This window comes from Larimichthys crocea, chromosome XII (genome assembly GCF_000972845.2).
Source record: "Larimichthys crocea isolate SSNF chromosome XII, L_crocea_2.0, whole genome shotgun sequence".
NCBI lineage: Eukaryota > Metazoa > Chordata > Actinopteri > Sciaenidae > Larimichthys > Larimichthys crocea.
The window spans coordinates 19,793,402-19,812,841 of record NC_040022.1 but is presented as its reverse complement, the minus strand read 5'-3'; the positions used below and the strand labels follow the sequence as shown (position 1 = coordinate 19,812,841).

At 41.1% G+C, this 19,440-nt stretch overlaps 1 protein-coding gene across 5 annotated transcripts in view; it reads right to left on the bottom strand.

The window, feature by feature from the left end:
• Nucleotides 1–1,065: 1,065 nt before the first annotated feature.
• The window catches only part of tnk2b (tyrosine kinase, non-receptor, 2b), a 56,288-nt gene continuing 37,913 nt past the window's right edge, over nt 1,066–19,440 (bottom strand). For 2 of the 5 annotated variants that reach the window (XM_027285109.1, XM_027285112.1), the window contains 16 exons: nt 17,955–18,025; nt 13,985–14,263; nt 13,575–13,727; nt 12,905–13,068; nt 11,966–12,085; nt 11,411–11,537; nt 11,137–11,283; nt 10,724–10,818; nt 10,241–10,435; nt 9,922–10,013; nt 9,335–9,379; nt 8,531–8,964; nt 7,202–8,416; nt 5,451–5,546; nt 3,867–3,997; nt 1,066–3,219 (listed from right to left, as the gene is read on the bottom strand). In XM_027285109.1, coding sequence (XP_027140910.1) covers nt 3,213–3,219; nt 3,867–3,997; nt 5,451–5,546; nt 7,202–8,416; nt 8,531–8,964; nt 9,335–9,379; nt 9,922–10,013; nt 10,241–10,435; nt 10,724–10,818; nt 11,137–11,283; nt 11,411–11,537; nt 11,966–12,085; nt 12,905–13,068; nt 13,575–13,727; nt 13,985–14,263; nt 17,955–18,025 — 3,371 coding nt within the window. In that variant the 3' untranslated portion in view covers nt 1,066–3,212. Of the gene's footprint in view, nt 3,220–3,866; nt 3,998–5,450; nt 5,547–7,201; nt 8,417–8,530; nt 8,965–9,334; nt 9,380–9,921; nt 10,014–10,240; nt 10,436–10,723; nt 10,819–11,136; nt 11,284–11,410; nt 11,538–11,965; nt 12,086–12,904; nt 13,069–13,574; nt 13,728–13,984; nt 14,264–17,954; nt 18,026–19,440 lie in introns of those variants that run through there. The other 3 variants (XM_027285110.1, XM_027285111.1, XM_027285113.1) reach the window with 2 other exon arrangements.

The window sequence follows — 19,440 nt, the reverse complement described above, 5'->3', positions numbered from 1 at the left end:
CATTTATGACGTATAACTAACAAAACCTGGTGAGCATTGTGTAAACACAGATTATTGTTCTAGTAGTCATATTTTGTTGATGCTAAATAATGCAGTATGTCTCATATTAATTAACGTTAATGCGTTTGCCTCTAGTGTGTCTTAACTTGTAAAAACAAAATCCTGCATGATGATGCCCTTTAAGCAGCACCTAATAATTAAAAGAACAAACTAAAATTTGTGAAAAAGATGAATAAACAGAGGAGAAGAGGTAAAAAATAATTAATTCTTTAATAAAAAATACATTTATAAATTCGGCAGCATGAACTTCTCTTGAACATTTCCATCAACCCAGGACGAGAGAAACGATGAAAACCAACTGTACAGTAGGCATTTAAAATAAAACACATTCTGGGAAGCAAACACATACAAATGAGGAAGAAATGGCAAGTTGGACTGAAGGAAAAACAGCTAAAATATAAATGACTTAAAATAGCAGACGGTTTCTGAAGAAACAAAGACTGAACAGAGTTTTTTAACATCAGAGTCTCAACACCACAACAGGAGAATGTTGCTTTAGGTCGATCATAACACCACAAGGTTCACTTCAGTCCTTCAATACAACTACAGCAGCTTGGTAAGAAGACAAACAACACATGAACTGACTGCGGAGGCACTGCTCATATTAAGTTGTTCTTATGCACTGATTATTGATCAGCTTTACCAAAAAAAATCAAAAGGGGGAGGGGAAGGCAAAACTGACTCTGGATCAGTGTTTAAGGACAACTTCATCCAACTTTGGGGAGGAGAACTGACTCACCAAACATTTCGTACTGAAAACTGTTTTTCCTGTGCATTCAATGGACACATCATAACAGAGATGAAAGTTTTTTTTTTTGTTTGTTTTTTTATACAACCGGATGGCACTGATAGTTGGACAGACTGGGAGGTTACAGGTTCGACAGCAGCCTTATTGCACACGGGAGAAAGCTTTTACTGGTGGTTGTCATCCAAAATCAGTCCTGCACATCCTTTATAGATATATTCAAAACACTGTTTTTATTTATTTATTTTTTTTAAAGCCTCTTAATGTGTCCATGCAGATAGCAGGCTTGTTGTGGCTCCATGTTCGCTTTTTTCAGCCATTTGAAGTTTCTGTCCAAACAGATTGCACTCAGACCTGTTACATTCTGGGGTGTTTGTGGACATATGGAGGGGCTGTTTGGTTTGGAGCAACGCCAGTATCTACATGTGGACATACACATTTATATTATAATTTAAATAGATGGGTACCAGTTGGTTATTTTTTCTATAGAGAGAAGCACTGTTGGGAACAAGTCGACATCTGGTTGATCACATAAAAGTAGATTTTAGAAGTCAAAGCATGTGAAATGCCATTTACTTCCTTCTTTTTAGTGGAGTTCTCACATCCAGAATAAACCCGAAGAACAAAAGTCCCAACTTTTACACAGTCCCAAAAGTTTTTTACTAAGTTTTGAACTATTCCTTTTTTGAGGGCTCTACTGTGACAATACCCAGGCAGAAGATGTATCGTCCCATCCAGCAGTGAATGAGTTCACAGAGAGCTGACATGTCTTTCCGGTCTTAAATGATTGCCCCTAAAGCTGCTGACCAAAATATCACAGTCGTCGTTTTAAGTGATGATGATGGAACAGGATGTAAGCCTTGGGGCAAATTTCACAACGTTGCTGATATTAGCTGCCAACGTAGCCTGTGCGTATACAGAAAATACCAAGCTGGCAGGAGTTTTCAGCTGATGCACAGGAGTTCTGTGCGGGCAAAGTGCTTTAAAGGAAGGAATAAGGAAAGACTACATCAGGGGTGGAGAAAGAAAGTTTCTACTCACTGGTAGCCCATTTGTTCTTGGGCCACATGTGCCAATAGTCATAAATTGGTGATTAAACATAAGGAGTGACGCATTAAAATAATTTAATAAATGGCCTGCCCAGTAATGGACATAACAGTCTATTTTTGTCTCTGAGCATTGTGTTCAAAATATATTAAAATAATACAATATTTTGTTCACAAAGACATAAATGTCTCTCTATAAATTAGATTTTTAAAGAGAATTATATACCATTTAGATATAAATTAGACAGTTCTGTAGGTCTTCATAAGAAGTGAATCTTGGACAAACTGCTTCTCGTTCTCGTTCCATGAATTCTGTACACTGGTTTGACCTTCGACTCTCTGCACAGAGAGCGCAGCACTGCGTCACTGCCTCAAGTATTATTTTCTGCACGTTTCCTCGTCTCCACAGCAGCATCATCATATCCCCACCTCTCTTCAGACAGGCCAAATGATTCCCTGTACAACATGACCTGGACAGCCAGTTAAATATTAGCTTTGTTGTGCTTTTCTGGTAGAGGTACAATATGATATTTATTTTTAAAAATTGGTCTTCAAAACAATTTCATCTAAGTGGCACTACAGTCGCCAATACAGGAGGTTGACCTTTAATGAAAAATCTGCACATTCACTGTACACTATTATTACTAATATTATTATTATTATTATTACTATAAATTCCGAAATACGGTAAATTCACTAAATAGGAGTCCGAACTAGTTCTTGGCATATTTCTGACAAAATACAATGACCTCGTAGCAAGTAGAAACCTTTTCAGGAAGTGCTACTGTGTATATTGTGCTAGTTAACTTATTTTGGCCTTGTCACTTTCAAACTGTCTTTTTAATGCCGATATCAAAAGAAAAGATTAAAGTATCTCTGTAGTTGGTCAATAGTGTAATTGTGGCAGTGAGGATACCAATAAGTGGATCCGACTGAGTATTGTAGCAAGTAGGATCTGTGACACTGTGCAGATCTGTTAGAATGACAAATTTCAGGCTCACCAAATTAAAAGCACAGTGTCATTTTTGCCTTGACTTTAAAAACATGGTAGATGTCTACAATTTCCAATTTCCTAATACATACAACAATCACGTAACTTTCAGACCAAAGTCAAGATATGACCCAAAATCTTTCCCCACAAGCAAAATTCCTTTGTCCATGCTAAGTATGTACAATGAAATGATGAAGTTTGGTATTTTGTGCCAGTTCAGTGAAAATGTGCTTGATTCTTCCAGAGTCAAATTACAGTGTTCTGACTGGAAGCATAAACGTGAAGGGTCAGGGGCAGATTCACCTCCTCTAATGATGTTTTACTGAGAATGAGAAAGTTCCAATCAGATCTCAGCAGCTTGAGATTCCTGTCACCGTCTGCAAATAGAAAGAGGCTTTAGATTAGATTGAGAAAATCAGGAGACGACATTTACATTGCAATAGAGACTTCCACTTTTGGGGCCTGAGATACAGATTAAATTGTTCAAGCTTTAAAAAAACATTTCCATAAGATGTATAGGTATTTCTCTAAGGAAAAGAGAAAGAGAAAACTTTACAGTCTAGCAACCAAATGTGATTCTTAGTCTCATTAGCAGAACACACCAGAGGTCTCGTTGCATCAGACTGTATCCCTACTGTATATACCTGCTGTTAACTATTCCAGAAACTTGCAGTACTTCGTATTTGGTGGAAATCTCTAACAACTAGGCAGCAGATTTTAATAGTATGTATTCCGAACACAGGCATGACCAAATTAGCGCTTGGAGCGAGGTCATACATGACTGACTTCAATTTCAGGAAGCAATGTTCAAAAACTGCACTTAACAAGCAGTACCGCCACAATGACAGGCAAAAGATCTGGAACAAGTTTTACAGTTTTAAATGTATGTTAGCGGTTCTATATGAAGTAACAACACTGAAGAATTAAAGAAGCTGATCTGGCCAATACTATGAGAGTACAGCCCATTCTAGATTATAGATTCTATTTAGGAAGTTATGACAGATACTTGAGTAGTTTACTGTACCTCTGTCTTGTTGTGGATCCATAGTTATCTAACATCTGTGTGCTGGCCACCTCCAGGTTCCAGTCGCACATTTCCAGCAGCTTTAGACACTCGGACCTGCTCTTCAGACCCAAACAGAACAGCTGCTCCACCTGCAGAGAGACAGATAACCAGCAAAGATAAGAACGATTGCAGCACAAAGAAGCCAGAAGCTGGGAGAATGCATGAGATGGGACATTATAGCAGTGTCAGGTACAGTATAGGAGACAACTGCAGAATTCATCTTTGTTTTAATACCTTCAGGTGAGTATGACTGTAGCACCAGTAAGTATACTGTGACACTATTTCAGCCTTAGTACAAATTCAAAGTGTTTTGCTCAATCACACTTCTGTTGCTCAGATTGAAACTGAGACCTTTGGACTGCATTACTTCTCCATTTTCTAAACTTTGCAGCCACTTTTAAGGAGCAGTCAAGTAATCCCTTGAGCCCACTGCTATCCGAGAATGCCATCCACACATCTTTCTTTCTGCCTGTGTCACCAACCACAGGCAGCTAAAAGGGTGCTGAATACTGATATAGAGACTTCAGAGTGTCTTTATTTATGGTGTTTTGATTTTAGTTTTAGCTTATTGCAGCATCGACTTCATATTCCATTAAAGTTCAACAAAATTGCTCTTATTATATGCTATGAAGGAACCTATAAAGTAAAAACAACATTCAGCAATTCGAAATGATCGCAGTTATATCCTGTATAAAAAAAGGTTAAGACAGAACCTGACTTGAGATTAGATGAACTGGATCTCTGTGGACCATTCTGCAGCACAGCACTGTTTACCACTGAGTACTGTGCTTCTCTCTTAGTAATTGCAGCTCTGCAGTATAATCGTGCACTTCAGAGTCTTTATTTTGATAGAGTAGAACCATGAGATGCTTGTTATTCTAACTTTATATAAAAGTTATGTTTTTGTAACTCAGGTCAGGTTTTTTTAACAGTGTGAGACGAATATTATTTTTTATTTGTTCTTGACTTTGTATGCAACAATTTCATGTCTGGAACATTATTTATTAACTGATACTCCAGTACTGTGGAGCATAAAAAATGATGAGAAGCAGTAAAAACTTGGGCCAAAATTATAACTGAATACATCAACTAATAATGCTATTAGTTAAAAAATTTAAATGAGGTGTAGAAAGAAATCTCCAATCTGAAGTGGGCCTTTTACCACAAGCTCCAAGATTCTAGGCCACTTATTTAATTCTAATTTTGACTCACGTCCATAAACTTAATTAAATATTCTGCTGAAAACCCAATCATGAGGCAACAAGAAAATTAAAATTTTCATAAGATGTGATCCAGAATTAGTCATAAATCTCAACATGGTCCATTAACAACTTGATACTTGTAATGAATGAACCTGTAACCGTAGCTTCATCCACTATTCAACATATACACAGACTTTACAATAGATAATAGCAGAACATAAATAACACATCATACAGTAGCAACATTTTTCACCAAATAAAGGTGGTGACAATCTGTTGTTCACAGTATAAACAACAGATAGGATATATGTTTTTTAATACCTGCCTGCAGTGCTCTCACCTTCAGATAATGCACAGCTTTCTGGACGTTCCAGTTGTGGTTCTGGAGGGCGGCTTGGCACTGCTCTATTGTCACACCATGAACTGCCTCCTGCACCTGAATCACACCAACATCAACAGTGTTAGTCTCTGCAGCACCCAACAACACTTGACCTCAGTCCTGCATTCAACAGTGCATACACGATCTTCTCAATCAATTTAGTTCCTTCGTGTACAGACACTTTCAAATCTGACAATCAAGTAAGATTCTTCTACTTGAAAAGATGTCTTTAAATCTTTTTGGCATTTATTAAAGCTCTTTTGTTTAATTTTAGCCTCATCTAAAAAAAGTTGATAAGAATCCAAATGCAGGATTTAAGCATCAATGGATTTGATTAAGCTTTTTTGAGTACTACTAATTCGGTTTACCCAAATCCACCTTAAGATAACTAATTTCAATAAGATGACACCGACACCATCTTCCTGTGATAGGACTTTCTAGCAGTATAATCATTTATTTCATTTCCTTATTTATACTGCTGTAATATTCAAACAACTACAGCTAGTAAACGTGTAGTGCATGTTGACATCGTGACTCCTCTGCAGTTCAGTTTATCTGATCCCACATTCTCACTGCACTTCAGTATCCATTAAAAAATGCCAAGTGCCTGATCGATGTAAAGCCTTTGGTGTTTCACAGTGATTCTAACTCCAGTTCAGTCTGGTTCAGTCGGTGTCAGAATCAATTGGCCAGAAAAAAAAAAATCGCCAATCAAACTCTGGTTCTCCATCTTTTAAATTCAGTTCACAGCTAAAATGATTTAGTCTTCGTCTCCGAAGAACACTGGCATATTTTTTAATTTGTGCTATTCATAATGGAACAGAGTGCTTGTATACTCCCAAGTTTTACACTGAAAAGATATTCAAATGTAATTTCCAGTTTAATTAGTCTGATTCATTAGCTTTCATAAGTTCAACTCTGGTTTGCTCTTACACATCAATCATAATTTAGTTCTGATAACACTTAGCTCAGTCCATGGACTTTGCCTGGAAACTGGAAGGTGTCTAGTTGGATCACACTATGGGGTGTGGACTGATAGCTAGAAAGGTGCCAGTTTTCCTCCTGGGCACGGCACAAAAGTCCATCACTCCACCATCTATCCACAATAGCTGTTGTGTGTGTGTTCATCTACTTCTTCTATTAGAACAGATTTGAGCAGTTATTGTATTTGCCATTAATTGCAAACTTCTCTCCCTTACTGTCAGTCTCTAACCGAATGGGAAAACACACACAGACACAGCTTTCCCTATAAGCTTTGGACTGAGTGGACCACCAATAAAAATGTCCTACTGTTGCCCCCTTGTGTTCAGTGTATGCACAACTGAGAAAAGCCAGTTATAACCATGTATTAAATATGCACCACGCTCAATTATATTACATTCAAAGTTTTTTTTACCTATTGGATTACGCTGAACACTGCACTGATATTTTAGCTCTTGATGGGAAACTGATGGCAATCTAGTTGAAGGACTATACTTTTAATTTCATTTAGAAAAAAAGCAATCAAAGTAACATTAAGGACATGAGGTCAACTGTATATTGCAGGTTAACCAACTGCACATCCATCATGAAAGATAAAGTGAGTATGCTTAGCACTTTAATTACTGAAGCAATAAATAATACCTTTGAGCACATGATATAAATGATAAACTATGTACAGTGTGTATCAAACGGGAAGTTGTAAAAGACATTTCAAATCACTCTGACCTTACCATTTTCACCCTGTCAGCTGAGTTCCCTCCACCGTCTGTCCTGGTGCAGGAAACAGTGACCACTGGTGCTGTCAGCCCGTCTGAACAAACACGAGGCAGACTAACTGATGTCTTCATCCCTGACCGCGGCCCACCCAGGCTGCTGTTGTTGTTGGAGGAGAAATTAGCCTTCAGCTCGCCTGGCTGGACCAGCCCCTGTCCTTGGGCGTGACCCTGGAGAGTCTGACTGCTGACCACCATGGGTCTGACGGTGGCGGTGTTAGCTTGCCGCACATGTCTTTCCTCCACACCGCTAGAAGGTAGGCTCTCTGCCTCCTTGAAGAAGCGGTCGTAACGGTCGAGGTATGGGGGCCTCTCTGGTAGAAGGTAATAGTGGGTGTTACTGACTTTACGTCCATCACGAACGATGGGAAGAATACAGGGGCCCTTGTTGGCGGCGTCCTTCCCATGTGCCTGGATCACTTTGGGTGCAGCATATTTAGGATCTGAGGCAAAGCTGTGTGTGGTAGGCATGAGTTTACCTGGAGAGGTGGAGAGGTAGGAGCCGTAGGTATGTGTGGGGCAGGAGGTAAGCGGAGCCTGCATAGTAGTGGGGCTGACAGAGTAGACTCTTTGTTGGGGAGAACCCACTACCAGACCCATAGGGCTGGGAGTCCTGGAGCTCGGCTGGGACAAAGGATCCCTAGGAGGGATCTGAGGTGGTCGGTCCTGGCCTGGGCCTGAAACGTCTTCTGTGGTGTCAGCTGGTGTGGGTGACAGTGAGAGATCCCTTGACCAGCGAGCAGATGTGTAGTCACCCCTTTTTATGGGACGAGGGGGTATGGGGACCCGGGGGGGAATCTGGGGTTTGTCTTCATTGGAGGAGAGGACACTCTGCTGGTGTCCATCATGGGATACGACAGTCTGGGGACACAAGGCTGAGATCTGTGATGGTGCGCTCGACTGGGCAGCGCTTCCAGTCGGTACATTGAGCCTTCTCATGCATTCTTGCTGGAGTTCTTGGAAAATCTCTGCTGACTGGGAGAAGGAGGTGGACAGGCCCTGGCTCTGCCTGCTGGGGAGAAAGAGGTTGTCCTCCAGGTCTGGTCTGTCTGGACCCCTGGAGACAAGAGTCTCACCCTCCACCTTCTGTCCAGAGGGAGGAGCTTCATCTGGATAATGGACATCACTCTGCTCCTCTTCATGCTGCTGCTCCGAGCTGTTGATGGAGCTCACCTTTGTGGAGAAAACAAATTCACAAATTAAGTACATTCTGTTCTGGATGGAGGTGATTTCAGAGCAGGAGATGTTGGCATAATGTGAAATGTGCTGTATCACCTCCTACCGTACCTCCATATCGTCTTCGTCTTGGGCTACATCATCATAGGCCGGGGGTGGGGGTAATGGCCGGGCATCCCAGTCCACTACTGGCGTAGGGTGAAGGGGGCGGGGCAACGATCTACACGGACTCTGAGGTGGTGTCCGGTCCAGGATGTTCTCGGCTTTCAGAGCTAGCTTTGCCAGTGAAGGAATTTGAATTTCAACCACAGGGGATGGGGAGGGTGTGGGTGCGGGGAACTCCTCCCCAAAGTCAATGAGGGACACTTCACTGTTGGGGTTGTGGCCTGAGCCTGACATCCGGCCACTCCCCTGTTTAGAAGCAGAGACCCACGCAGCGGGTTTAAGTTTTAAGCCTTTGAGGGAACCTGTTTTCCGAAGTGATAATCTCTTTAGTCCTGCTGAAGTAATCTCCTCATCATTATTCACTGGATCATAGCAAGGCTCTGGAAACGCAAACACAATACATTCATTACTTAACTGAAAAAAATATGTGAGTGATGACACTGATGCTCTTTGAGGTCACTTCACACCACAAATGCAAGACACACTCCACTCCAAAAAGTCTCCAGGATGGAAGTTAGTCCGATAATGCACAGCAAGGACACTGCACTTCTGTTATAGGGACACAGGGGCGGAAAGATGGAGAAACACTGATGTTAAGAGAGGAAATAAAAGTAGATGACAGATTCACTGCAAAGACAGGCAAAAGAAGAAACAAAAAAGTATGGGATGTACCTCTAAGAAGTGGAGCTAGGAGGGAGCAGAGAGGGCAGGAACAATGGGTGAGGAGCTGCTGAGGGAAACCAGACTTACTCTTGATTAACACTGCTGGCTGAGGAGGGCGGGGAGGAGGCTCCTCTGGAAAAATAAAATAAAATCCCACCACCGCAAAGGAGAAACAGAGAAAATAAAAAGACAGTAGCAAAGATAGAAAGATTAGGGGAGGAATAAAAAAGCTGGAAGCAAATGTCAGAGTGCAAATAAAAGCTTTGACAGCAAGTGTTAAGAAAAGAAAGTGAGATCTGTTCCGCCATGACCTTCAAATTTGAAGCACAACCCATGATGTAAATGAAAAAAAACAACATAGCTGCTTATTTTTATCATATTACAAATGATAATGTATGTATTTGTCTTTAATAATAATAACAAATGTTAATATGTACCTGTAATTGACATTCATGATCAAAAATTGGCTTTTAAAGTGAAGATTGCAGTTTCAGTGCCGGAGAACCAACCCTGTTCCAAATTTGACTTTTAGCCAATGAGTCAGATACTAAATGAGTCTCGATCAGTGGTGCCAACTAAAGAGTTTGAACCCAGAGATGGTTGATACTTAAGAGAGTTTTTGTTATTTGTCAATCAAAATGGTCATCATTATTATTTACAACTCCTTTACTCACTTCTTACTCGTCCTGGTAGGTGTGTGGGCCGAGCACTACTGAGGTCTACACTGAGGACATCAGGAGGATCCAAGGGATTCCCGAGGTACAAACTGGAGGGAAGAGAAGGGCAGACTTAAATACAGTGAATGTCAAAATACAGGAACTAAGTGGGTGTGATAATAGTGCATAATGCTAGAAAACATTTAAAATATTGTGCTAGTGCCATCTATTGGTGAACGTTTCTTACTACAACTTCCATTCAGATCCTGTACATACAGTACACCTCCAACTAAATTCATATAAGACTAAAAGTTAGTAAACAGAAGTAGGTCCTCACTCATCAATCCTGTCAGGGAAGCCCCAACAGCGATGAGGGTTGGAGTCTCCGTGTCCTGTGTGGATGAAGCTGTTCTTGAGTGGCCGGCTAATATCATGAGCTGACAAACCGGCGACTGATGTCACCACGTTTCTGGGGAACTGTCCGACCTTGAGGGTCCGCTTGTTTTGACCTCGCCACCAGTAATTCTCTGCCCTGAAAGAAAGAAATGAAACACAGAGAATGACAGTTACTGACATGGAGAGTCATTTGCAGGGATGTACTACACCAAATTATTCTTATTCTTAATGACTTTAGTTTAAATAGAAATCCAATATCTTTTCATTAGTAACCATTAATGAGTTACTTGAAAATATCTCAAAGATCACTGGGTAAGACCTGAAGACCTGAAACAGCATCTACCAGTAATAAGGTTGGCTGGCTTGTTTGTTAGTTAATAGCAAACAATTTGGAGGAAGGATTCTTGTTCAAAGTAATACCCACCTCCCTTCGATGATGGTGATGACATCTTCAAGCTGGATGTGGAGTTTGTCAGGCTCGTTAAAGTCCTGCAGAGCACACATGTCTGTGGGCATGGTCTGAAAAAAAGAGACCCATGAGACACCAGACACAGCAAACCTGTATGTGCTGATTGAGAAAGTCTTTACAGTTGAGAGTATTTTTCAGTTTCTACTTCACAGTAACTCCACCAGGTGGAGCTAAAAGTTCATTTTTACGATGCTGGAAGTCAGAGGGAACACTGATCACTCTTAACCAAAGTTGTTAACATTTCAATCTAGCATCTTTTGCTCATGAGGGCCTAAATAAATTGTCCTTGATATTTAAAATATAAAGCTCAAACAACCCTCACATTTAAGACCCTAGACCTGTGGTTATTCAAATGACAGCCTTCGTACCTCAAGCAGGAACTCCCGCAGGGCGACAAATGTAGGTCTGTCATCAGGTTTCTGAGCCCAACACTGCAGCATGACATTATAGATATCCTGCGGACAGTCTTCAGGCTTCGGGAGGCGTTCACCTTCTTTATCAATCTTATGCAGGATCTGGGTTTTTTTCACAAAGGAGAAAAAACATTCAAAGTCAACAGACGAATGACAATTGAAGAATATAGTGGTGTCAGAATATTTTTGTATACATATTGTATATGTTTAGATTTTTGTGTGCATTTACCTGGCTACCATTAAGGCCCAGCCATGGCTCCTGGCCGTGTGTGAACATCTCCCAGAGAGTGACTCCAAACATCCATGTGTCTGTAGCATGGGAGAACGTTCTGGTCTTCAGACTCTCTGGGGCACACCTGCAGCAGAACGGACACTGAATCATTTATCTGCATGTGTGTCTGAAAGTAACACTCACTTTGGCTGAGAGATATATTTTCAACGTAACTACTCAAACATTCAAGGCACTTTTCTTTAGGAAAGTTTAGAAACCTCAACTAAAACCATACATGTATATGCATGAAAATAGAAAAAGAAAAAGAAAGAAGGATAGGTTGCTAGCAAACTTTTTGACTGACTCAGAATCTGGCAAAGAAACAAAAAAAACAAAACAAAAGAATTATCTGCACAGCTGGAATGTAGCTGTGACCAATCGGATTTCTCTGTGGAAACTTTCTGTAATAAAATAAATCAGATTCCTATCCTAACCACTAAAACCACTCCTATCCATCTCTGGATTGCATCCAATACAGCTCTGGTTATTGTGCTGCTCTCTCAGTCCACACACCATGCAAAGGGGACCTTCCGATGCTCCTGCATGACATAGTGCTCGTCGTTGTTAGGCAGCGCCCTCATCAGGCCAAAGTCACCGATCTTCACTCTGTGAGCTGAGGCCAGCAGGATGTTCCTAAATAGACAAGGGTAAAATGTTTAGCTTTCTGTGCATTTTTTAATATAAAGCTTGTTGTAGTTTTAACTCTGGTTTGAAGTTTTGCCTAGGTGGCATAGTACTGAGGCCATCAACACACTCATAAGTTACCACAGTAGCGACAACATTATGGTTTTGGGCCCCCGCAGGAGACAAACAGAAACAGATTTAAGAGGTTCATCAAACTATATCCAGCTGAAAAAGGGGAGTTGAAATGAATGTAGCTCTACAGCTCAGGACCTCTGCAGGTTTTAATTTAAATTATCAAATAAACCTGAGATGTATTAAGAATACAATTCACAGTCTGGTTGGTTATAAAATCAGCAGACGCTTCACTACAAGGTTCCAGCATTTAAACCGCAGCTTTAGAAATCTTCTTAGAGTTTGGCATACTGTAGCAGCCGTGTGGACTCATCAACATTTTATCACAGCTTTAACTGGGAAAGTGACTCATTTTTGCCAGTCATTAAAGATTTTCTCAAGCAATCTACATCATGTTGACAGTTAAGTGAAAGTGACAAATTTGGGCAAGGCCAAGCGATTAGACCACCCAGTACAGCCCAGCCAACCAGTGAGTCATTTTGCTTTTGGGCCAAGTCTCCCTGTAATGGCTTGTAAATTTCTGGGTGGAGGAGAAGGAGCAAGCAATATAAATAATTCAACATACCAGTAAAAAAAAAAAAAAAAAAAAAAAAAAAAGGTTTTACAGAGAAAAATACACCCTCTCTAGAAAATACATTTTGACCTTTTTTTAGCTGCTAAAAAATATTAAATCCAATTTAAAAAGGTCCTCTGTACCTGGCTGCCAGGTCCCTGTGGATGAACCTCCTCTGCTCCAGATAGGCCATGCCACAGGCCACTTGCACTGCATACTGACACAGAGTGTGGATCAACACGGGGCCCTGTGGACGGACACATCGTAGACGCTCCAGCAGAGAACCCAAGGGAGCCAGCTCAGTCACCTTCACACCATGGAAGAGAGAAAGAGAGAGAGAGTGGGTGAAAAGAGGAACATGGAAGTAATGTGAAAAGGAAAGGAGGAATAGATGATGTAGAAGTCAAGGGTGATATGAAAGGAGGAAAGGGTGTGAGAATAGGAGGAAGAAAAGGGAGAATGTAATCACAACATGGTCCAAAAAGCATGTGGCGTAAATACACCAGAGGAAATAACTAGAGGGTTCAAGTGGGATGAAAACAAGGCTGAAATGTCAGTCTTTATTTTAGTCCTCCTCCCTTCCTGTCTGCCTTCTTTCTCCAGTCATGACAAAGGCTTTAATATGTTTGACATGATTTAAACAGACTGTAAGGTCAAGAAGCAAGTCGAGAGGGCGCCTGAGAGGGATATTTACATGAGAGTACAAGGAAGTCAAGATAACGCAAGTACACTAGTGACTGTACACCTGTTTGTATATGTGTGTTTCTGTTTATCTGTCCTCCCTGTGTGTGTGAGTTTCTGTGTGTCCACTACCATCTTCATTGGGTGTGTGAGCACCACACCGTAGAGGCGAATGAGGTTCTGGTGGTCCAGGGAGTGCATGGCGTTGACCTCACAGATGAAGTCCTCCAGAGCGTCGGGCTGACTGAGCACATCTGTCTTCAGACACTTCACAGCTACGTTCAGCTGTAAACGAGGACAAAGATTTCAGCCTTTCAGAAATCTTTGAATTAAATTTGCACAAACTCGTTATAAAGACAGTATGAGTACACAGATTCATGTGCCTGCTTTTACAAAGTCCTACATCAGCACAGAATGCAAAGAAGCCACATGTTTTATACGCAAAACAACTGAAGTAGTGTTGCCATGGCCCAGTTCTTTCTTTAACAAAAGTTTTTTTCACTTAAGAGAACTAAATAAATATAAAGCACAGGTCTCCTTACCACCTTCCCTGCAGGCGTCAGCCACTCTCCTCTCTTCACAACACCAAACGAGCCGTCCCCCAGCTTCTCAAACACCGTCAGATCCTTCTCTGGGATGAGGCAGGTCAGAGCCTGCTGCTGCCCATCAAGAGGAGCACCACCACCACCACCACCGGGCTGTGCGGACAGCACTCCATCCCCCAGGCCTAGAGGAGGTGTGGGAGACAGCTTACGAAAGGAGGAGGTCGGCTGGCCCTGCTGGGGGAAATCTCCTCCGTCTGGACGCTTACCACTAAACACCTAGAGATGAACAGAGGAGGAGAGAGAGCAAATGACACAGGCCGTGCAATGAGGCGAGCAAAAGTTGGAAACTAAAAAACACCATTATTTGATAAAACCGTTTGTCTATGAGTGACAAGAATATGTTTCATGTTTCATAACAATAGTATGAACCCTTCAACTGCCTGAATGGTTGAAAAGTCTCTCATGAAGGTCCACATTTGAGTTTTATCTTCCACTTTTATTAGTCATTCAGCTATCTGTCTGGTCACTTTGCTCTCAGGAGACAGGAGAGAGTGGGTGGACATGGAAGAAAAACACCAGGCACTCATTTATGAACTCTATCTCCCACCCTTTTCCATCTCTGTCAGCCTCACAGACAACTTCTCTCCTACACACAGGACATTACCCACTCACCCACCGGAGGTATCATGCATTATCAATCAGTGATGATAGTTTTACATCCTCCCGCTCACTTTGTGATGGCAGCAAAGAGGTCTGAACTGGAAATGGCTGCACTACCGGCACCAGGTAAGAGAACATTTAAAGCAGCACAGTCAACCAATAACAGTCTCAGTGCAGCCCATGCCAACCCACTTTGTAGTTAACAGCTTTAATGGAAGTGCGCACCAGCTTTGGCAGGCCTCTCTACATACCCACAGAGCCACTAAGTCTACTGTAGGTGCTGAAACCTCAAAGCATAATTCATCATTCATATAAACAGTTAGCCTCGACATCATAACTCCTTCCTCCTCTTCTGTCTCACCATGTGTTCTGTGGGTGTGTTGTGTGATGTGAGGAGACTGCGGTTGGAAAGCAGAGTCAAGTTATGGCCAGAGTCCAGCATTCAGATGAGTGGAATCACCACCACCAACAGTGATGCCTCAGCTCTTATCTAGGGACAGCAGGAGAAGCCGGTCTACCACCACACACACACACGCACACACACACACACACACACACACACACACACACACTTCAATCACTTCAGAGGACATTCATTTTCTTGAGACGATTCTTCACCCTAAAATTTAATTATATACATTATGGGGACTATGTCCCCAAAAGGAAGGAGAGTCCCCACAATGTGATTGTGTGAACGTAGTTATGTCCCCACAATGTGAGTAATAATAATGATGTAATGTCTCCACACACACACTTATCATTATCGGTGAGAGAGAAATTTCCTGCCTCTTGGCTTAAGCACTGACAACACAGAAGCAATGACTTAGCTGTTCGGAAGTACCCATTAAGAGGCACTATTAGATTAAGTGACCTGAATGTTTCTGTGTGCATGTGTGTGTTTGTGTCCTTAAGAGCTTTCCATTCCCCTGAATTTGAACTCGTACAATGTGTGTGCTGTGCAGAGGCATTAACGGAAACCTTTGTTTTGTTGAGGCTCTAAATAAGACTGTTTGCCAAAATAGGAATGCACATGTCACTCTCTGTACAGACTGTAAAGCCCTCTGTGGCAAATGTACTTTGTGACTTTGTGCCATACAAATAAAATTTGATTTGATTTGATGAAGGGGAAATCACATATTTCTCAGGGGTAGAGCAATCTCAAACCTAAAGCAATAAACTCATGAAGTGAATGAAACCAATGTGAATGTATTGGCTCATAAAAAAAAGGTCAGTGAAAAAGAGGTGTCAATGAATCCCCACTGCCAAACATATTTGACTGGCCAGATATAAACAGTAGCAAGCGGTGTGTGGTTTCACATTCACGCTGGACCAGACATGACATAATGCTGCAGACCTTTTTTTAAAAACACCACATCTCTGTGGTTGCTGTGCGGTAAGTGGGTTTCAAATAGGAGGCTCGACATTCAAAAGATTCAGACTATGGCAGAGCGGCACACACACACACACACAAACATGGCTGAGGAAGCAGATTACTCCAGCTGAGGATGGTGCCAAAGGGGGAAACAGACAGGTGTAATTTTAGATGGCAAGCACCGTCCTCTAGCCACCGCGACTTCCACTGAGAACGGCCAACACACACACACACACACACACACACACACACACACACACAGTACTGCCAATGTCTGCTCAGTATTCCTTCACACACTTTATTTCTCACAGCCTGGTGTGCATCAGAGTTAGTATGAGCTTATGTGGTACTTTTTATTTAGTGAAAGTGAATGAGTGACACTCATGGTTCTGTCTCTTTAAGAGAGACACTTTATGCTTCATGACAACATTTCTGTGAATGCAGCATGCTCTGAATCTGTGTGTCACCAACTCTTGTGACTTGACCCGTGTGTACGTGCTCATTCTCGTGTGAAGGATCAGGCAGTCTTGTTTTCTGGAGAAATGTTTCCTACAGATGTGTGTGTACATCTTCTGAAAGGAGAAATCACTGCGACCTCGTCCACAATTACCACAGACCTTCACACACATGAAGTACACATGTTTAGCAAAGCCAGAAGCTTCTGTCACACACACACACGCAACATTTTCTTAACACTATGTGACCATTCACTGGAGACATGGACCTGATTTGAACTAGTACACTGTGAGACTTGAGTCAATTTGATAACCCATAAATATTGAAAAATGTAATACTGTGCCTAGTTGTCATGAATAATTTAGAACATCACAAGAATGTGCACAACATCTCTGAAAGCCAACACACACTTTGAGTTGCAGCTGCACCACAATAAAATCGAGGAAAAGAAACACAGATCAGAGAAATTAGATTATTATAAAACGATATAGTCTGTACCATGCACATTATTCTAACTTACAAATCATTTATTTTTGTGCTAGTTCCTGCTTTTAGTTATTAAAAGAGCTCCTTTTCATTTTTTGTTAAATATTTATTATTCATATGTTTTCATTTGTCTATCGTATCAATTATTTAAAATGACCTATTTTTATGCCACTTGCCCTGCTGTAAAAAGGACATTGGAGGGGGTGACTTGTTTTTGTGTAAATGCTTCTACAGTGTCGAGATAAATGATTATCTGTGCTGAAAAGACTGAAATTACATTAACGTGCCTGTTACCCATATGTTACAGTTCTTATTAGCTTATAAACACAAGCAGGACACTGAGCTTTATAATCTTCAGAGCTGAATCTTATAAGTTGAGTACAGCAGCAAGTAAAGCAGTTTTAGATCTGATCAATAATGCACAATGCTGCCTATTAATTAGAGCTTTTACTTAAAATATAGTCATTTTCAAGATCAGCACTGATCCTGAGATGTGTCAAGATCAAAACCAGGAGGAGTGACTATTAAAAAATACTTTTTCAAACAGACAAAAACTCACCGTGAGGCTTTATGCACAGCTGTAAACTTGTCTCAAAGACAAAAGACTTGAAACCGCTCTGCCATTCACAGTCCACTACTACCACCAGTGTCTCAATATTATGTCATTATGCCCATTAACAGCACTGGGATCAGATTAACCAACATGACACTGATAAAGGTTACATTACAATATGCTCGTCTTTGTGATGAAACAAAAATTCATTCAACAAGGTGTTGCAAAATGCGATTATATCATCTGTATACATGGAAACTGTGGTCGAAGTGTTAAGTTTTTCCCATGTATTGTTCATCAGTTCTTGTCTTCACATGAATGTGCCCACACTGTGACCCGCAGACAGACAGACGCCACGGTGGCGACATAATGTCAAGCATACCATGTACCATAATAAATGAGTCCTCTGTGTGTGTGTTGTGCCTGTCTATGTCTGTCACCTTGCTCATCCAGGACTTGCGCTTGCACATGGCTTTCCTCCTTTTCACAGCCTCCCACAGTCGTCTCTGTCCTTTATCAAAAGAATAAAGGAAAAAAAGAGAGTCTGTCAGTTAGAGACGATATACTATATTGAATTCCAAATAATCTCCGATAAGTTGATACAAACACTCAACTGTGAGATATATATATATATATATATATATATATATATATATTATATATAGATATATCTATATATATATATATATATATATATATACATACATATACACATACATACATACATACATACATACACATACATATACACACACACACACACATACACACACTCACTCTATATGAGAAGAGATTGGAGATAAAGTATAAAGAAAGAAGAAGAGATGGAGAGCAGAGAGAGAGAGAGAAGAGAGAGCAAAGCGGAGGAGAAAGATGTGAGTGAATATATGAGATGGGGAAATTGGTGCAATTAGACTTAAGCGGCTCGGTACCCAAGGCCCTGAGGCCCTGAGGCCCTTCATTAACTGGATTTCTAACATTACTGCTACCATCCCCTTCACACACACACACACAAAAGACTTGGCTTTCCTATTGTGCCTAATTACCAGTTGTGGCTTTAAAATGCTATTAGGGGTGTTAGTGATGGAGGATTTGCTTGAGCTATGCTCAAGGTGAGCCACATGGCACACTGCCATTACTGCAGACAAAATTATTACTTCAGGCTATATATAGATGCAGAATATCCCCTTATATAGTAACACAAAAGGAAAGTGAAAATTGGAGGGACACTCTTCATTAAACATAGCTTTTAATCTCTCTGCAGTCTATAATTAATGGATGAGGGAGAGTACCACTGCATTTGGAAAGATTAGGGGACTCTGCCACTCTCGAGGTGTACTTGATGATGCCATCCAATGAGAGAAGGAGCTGAGCTGTCTCCTCAGCAGAGAGGAGCTGAGGAGACAAACGCTGCCTGCTTCTGATTATTCAAGAAGGAGGAGCTAACGCAGTGGAAACAAGCAAGGCAGTTTCCTCAGACACGAGCATACTTGGCAGCTTCCGAAAATCACTCTCTGATCTGTCAAACAAATTTTTACCAACAAGTGAGACTGCTTTTCTGCCAAAGCCACTACAGGAGTGTGTGTATGACCTGGGGCAAAATATGTAAGTAGTAAAACATTGTTGAATGTCTATGATTTATGTAGGGAAAATAAACAAACAAGACTCTGCTGATGCCATCGTACTGCCCTTTATTTCACAAAAATTTTGAAGAGGGGTTGTGTGAGGTAGTCAGTGTGTTATCTACAGAAGCAGAGCTCTGCACTGCTATGGACGGTTTAATGTAGGTAATACACTGACTATCCATAAATTCTTCCTATTACCCCATTCCAAAATAGGCAAACTATCCTTTTAAGTTCTGCAGAAAAAATACCTTAAAATGGAACCTTAAATCAGGAATGACATTACAATATATTTATATACACA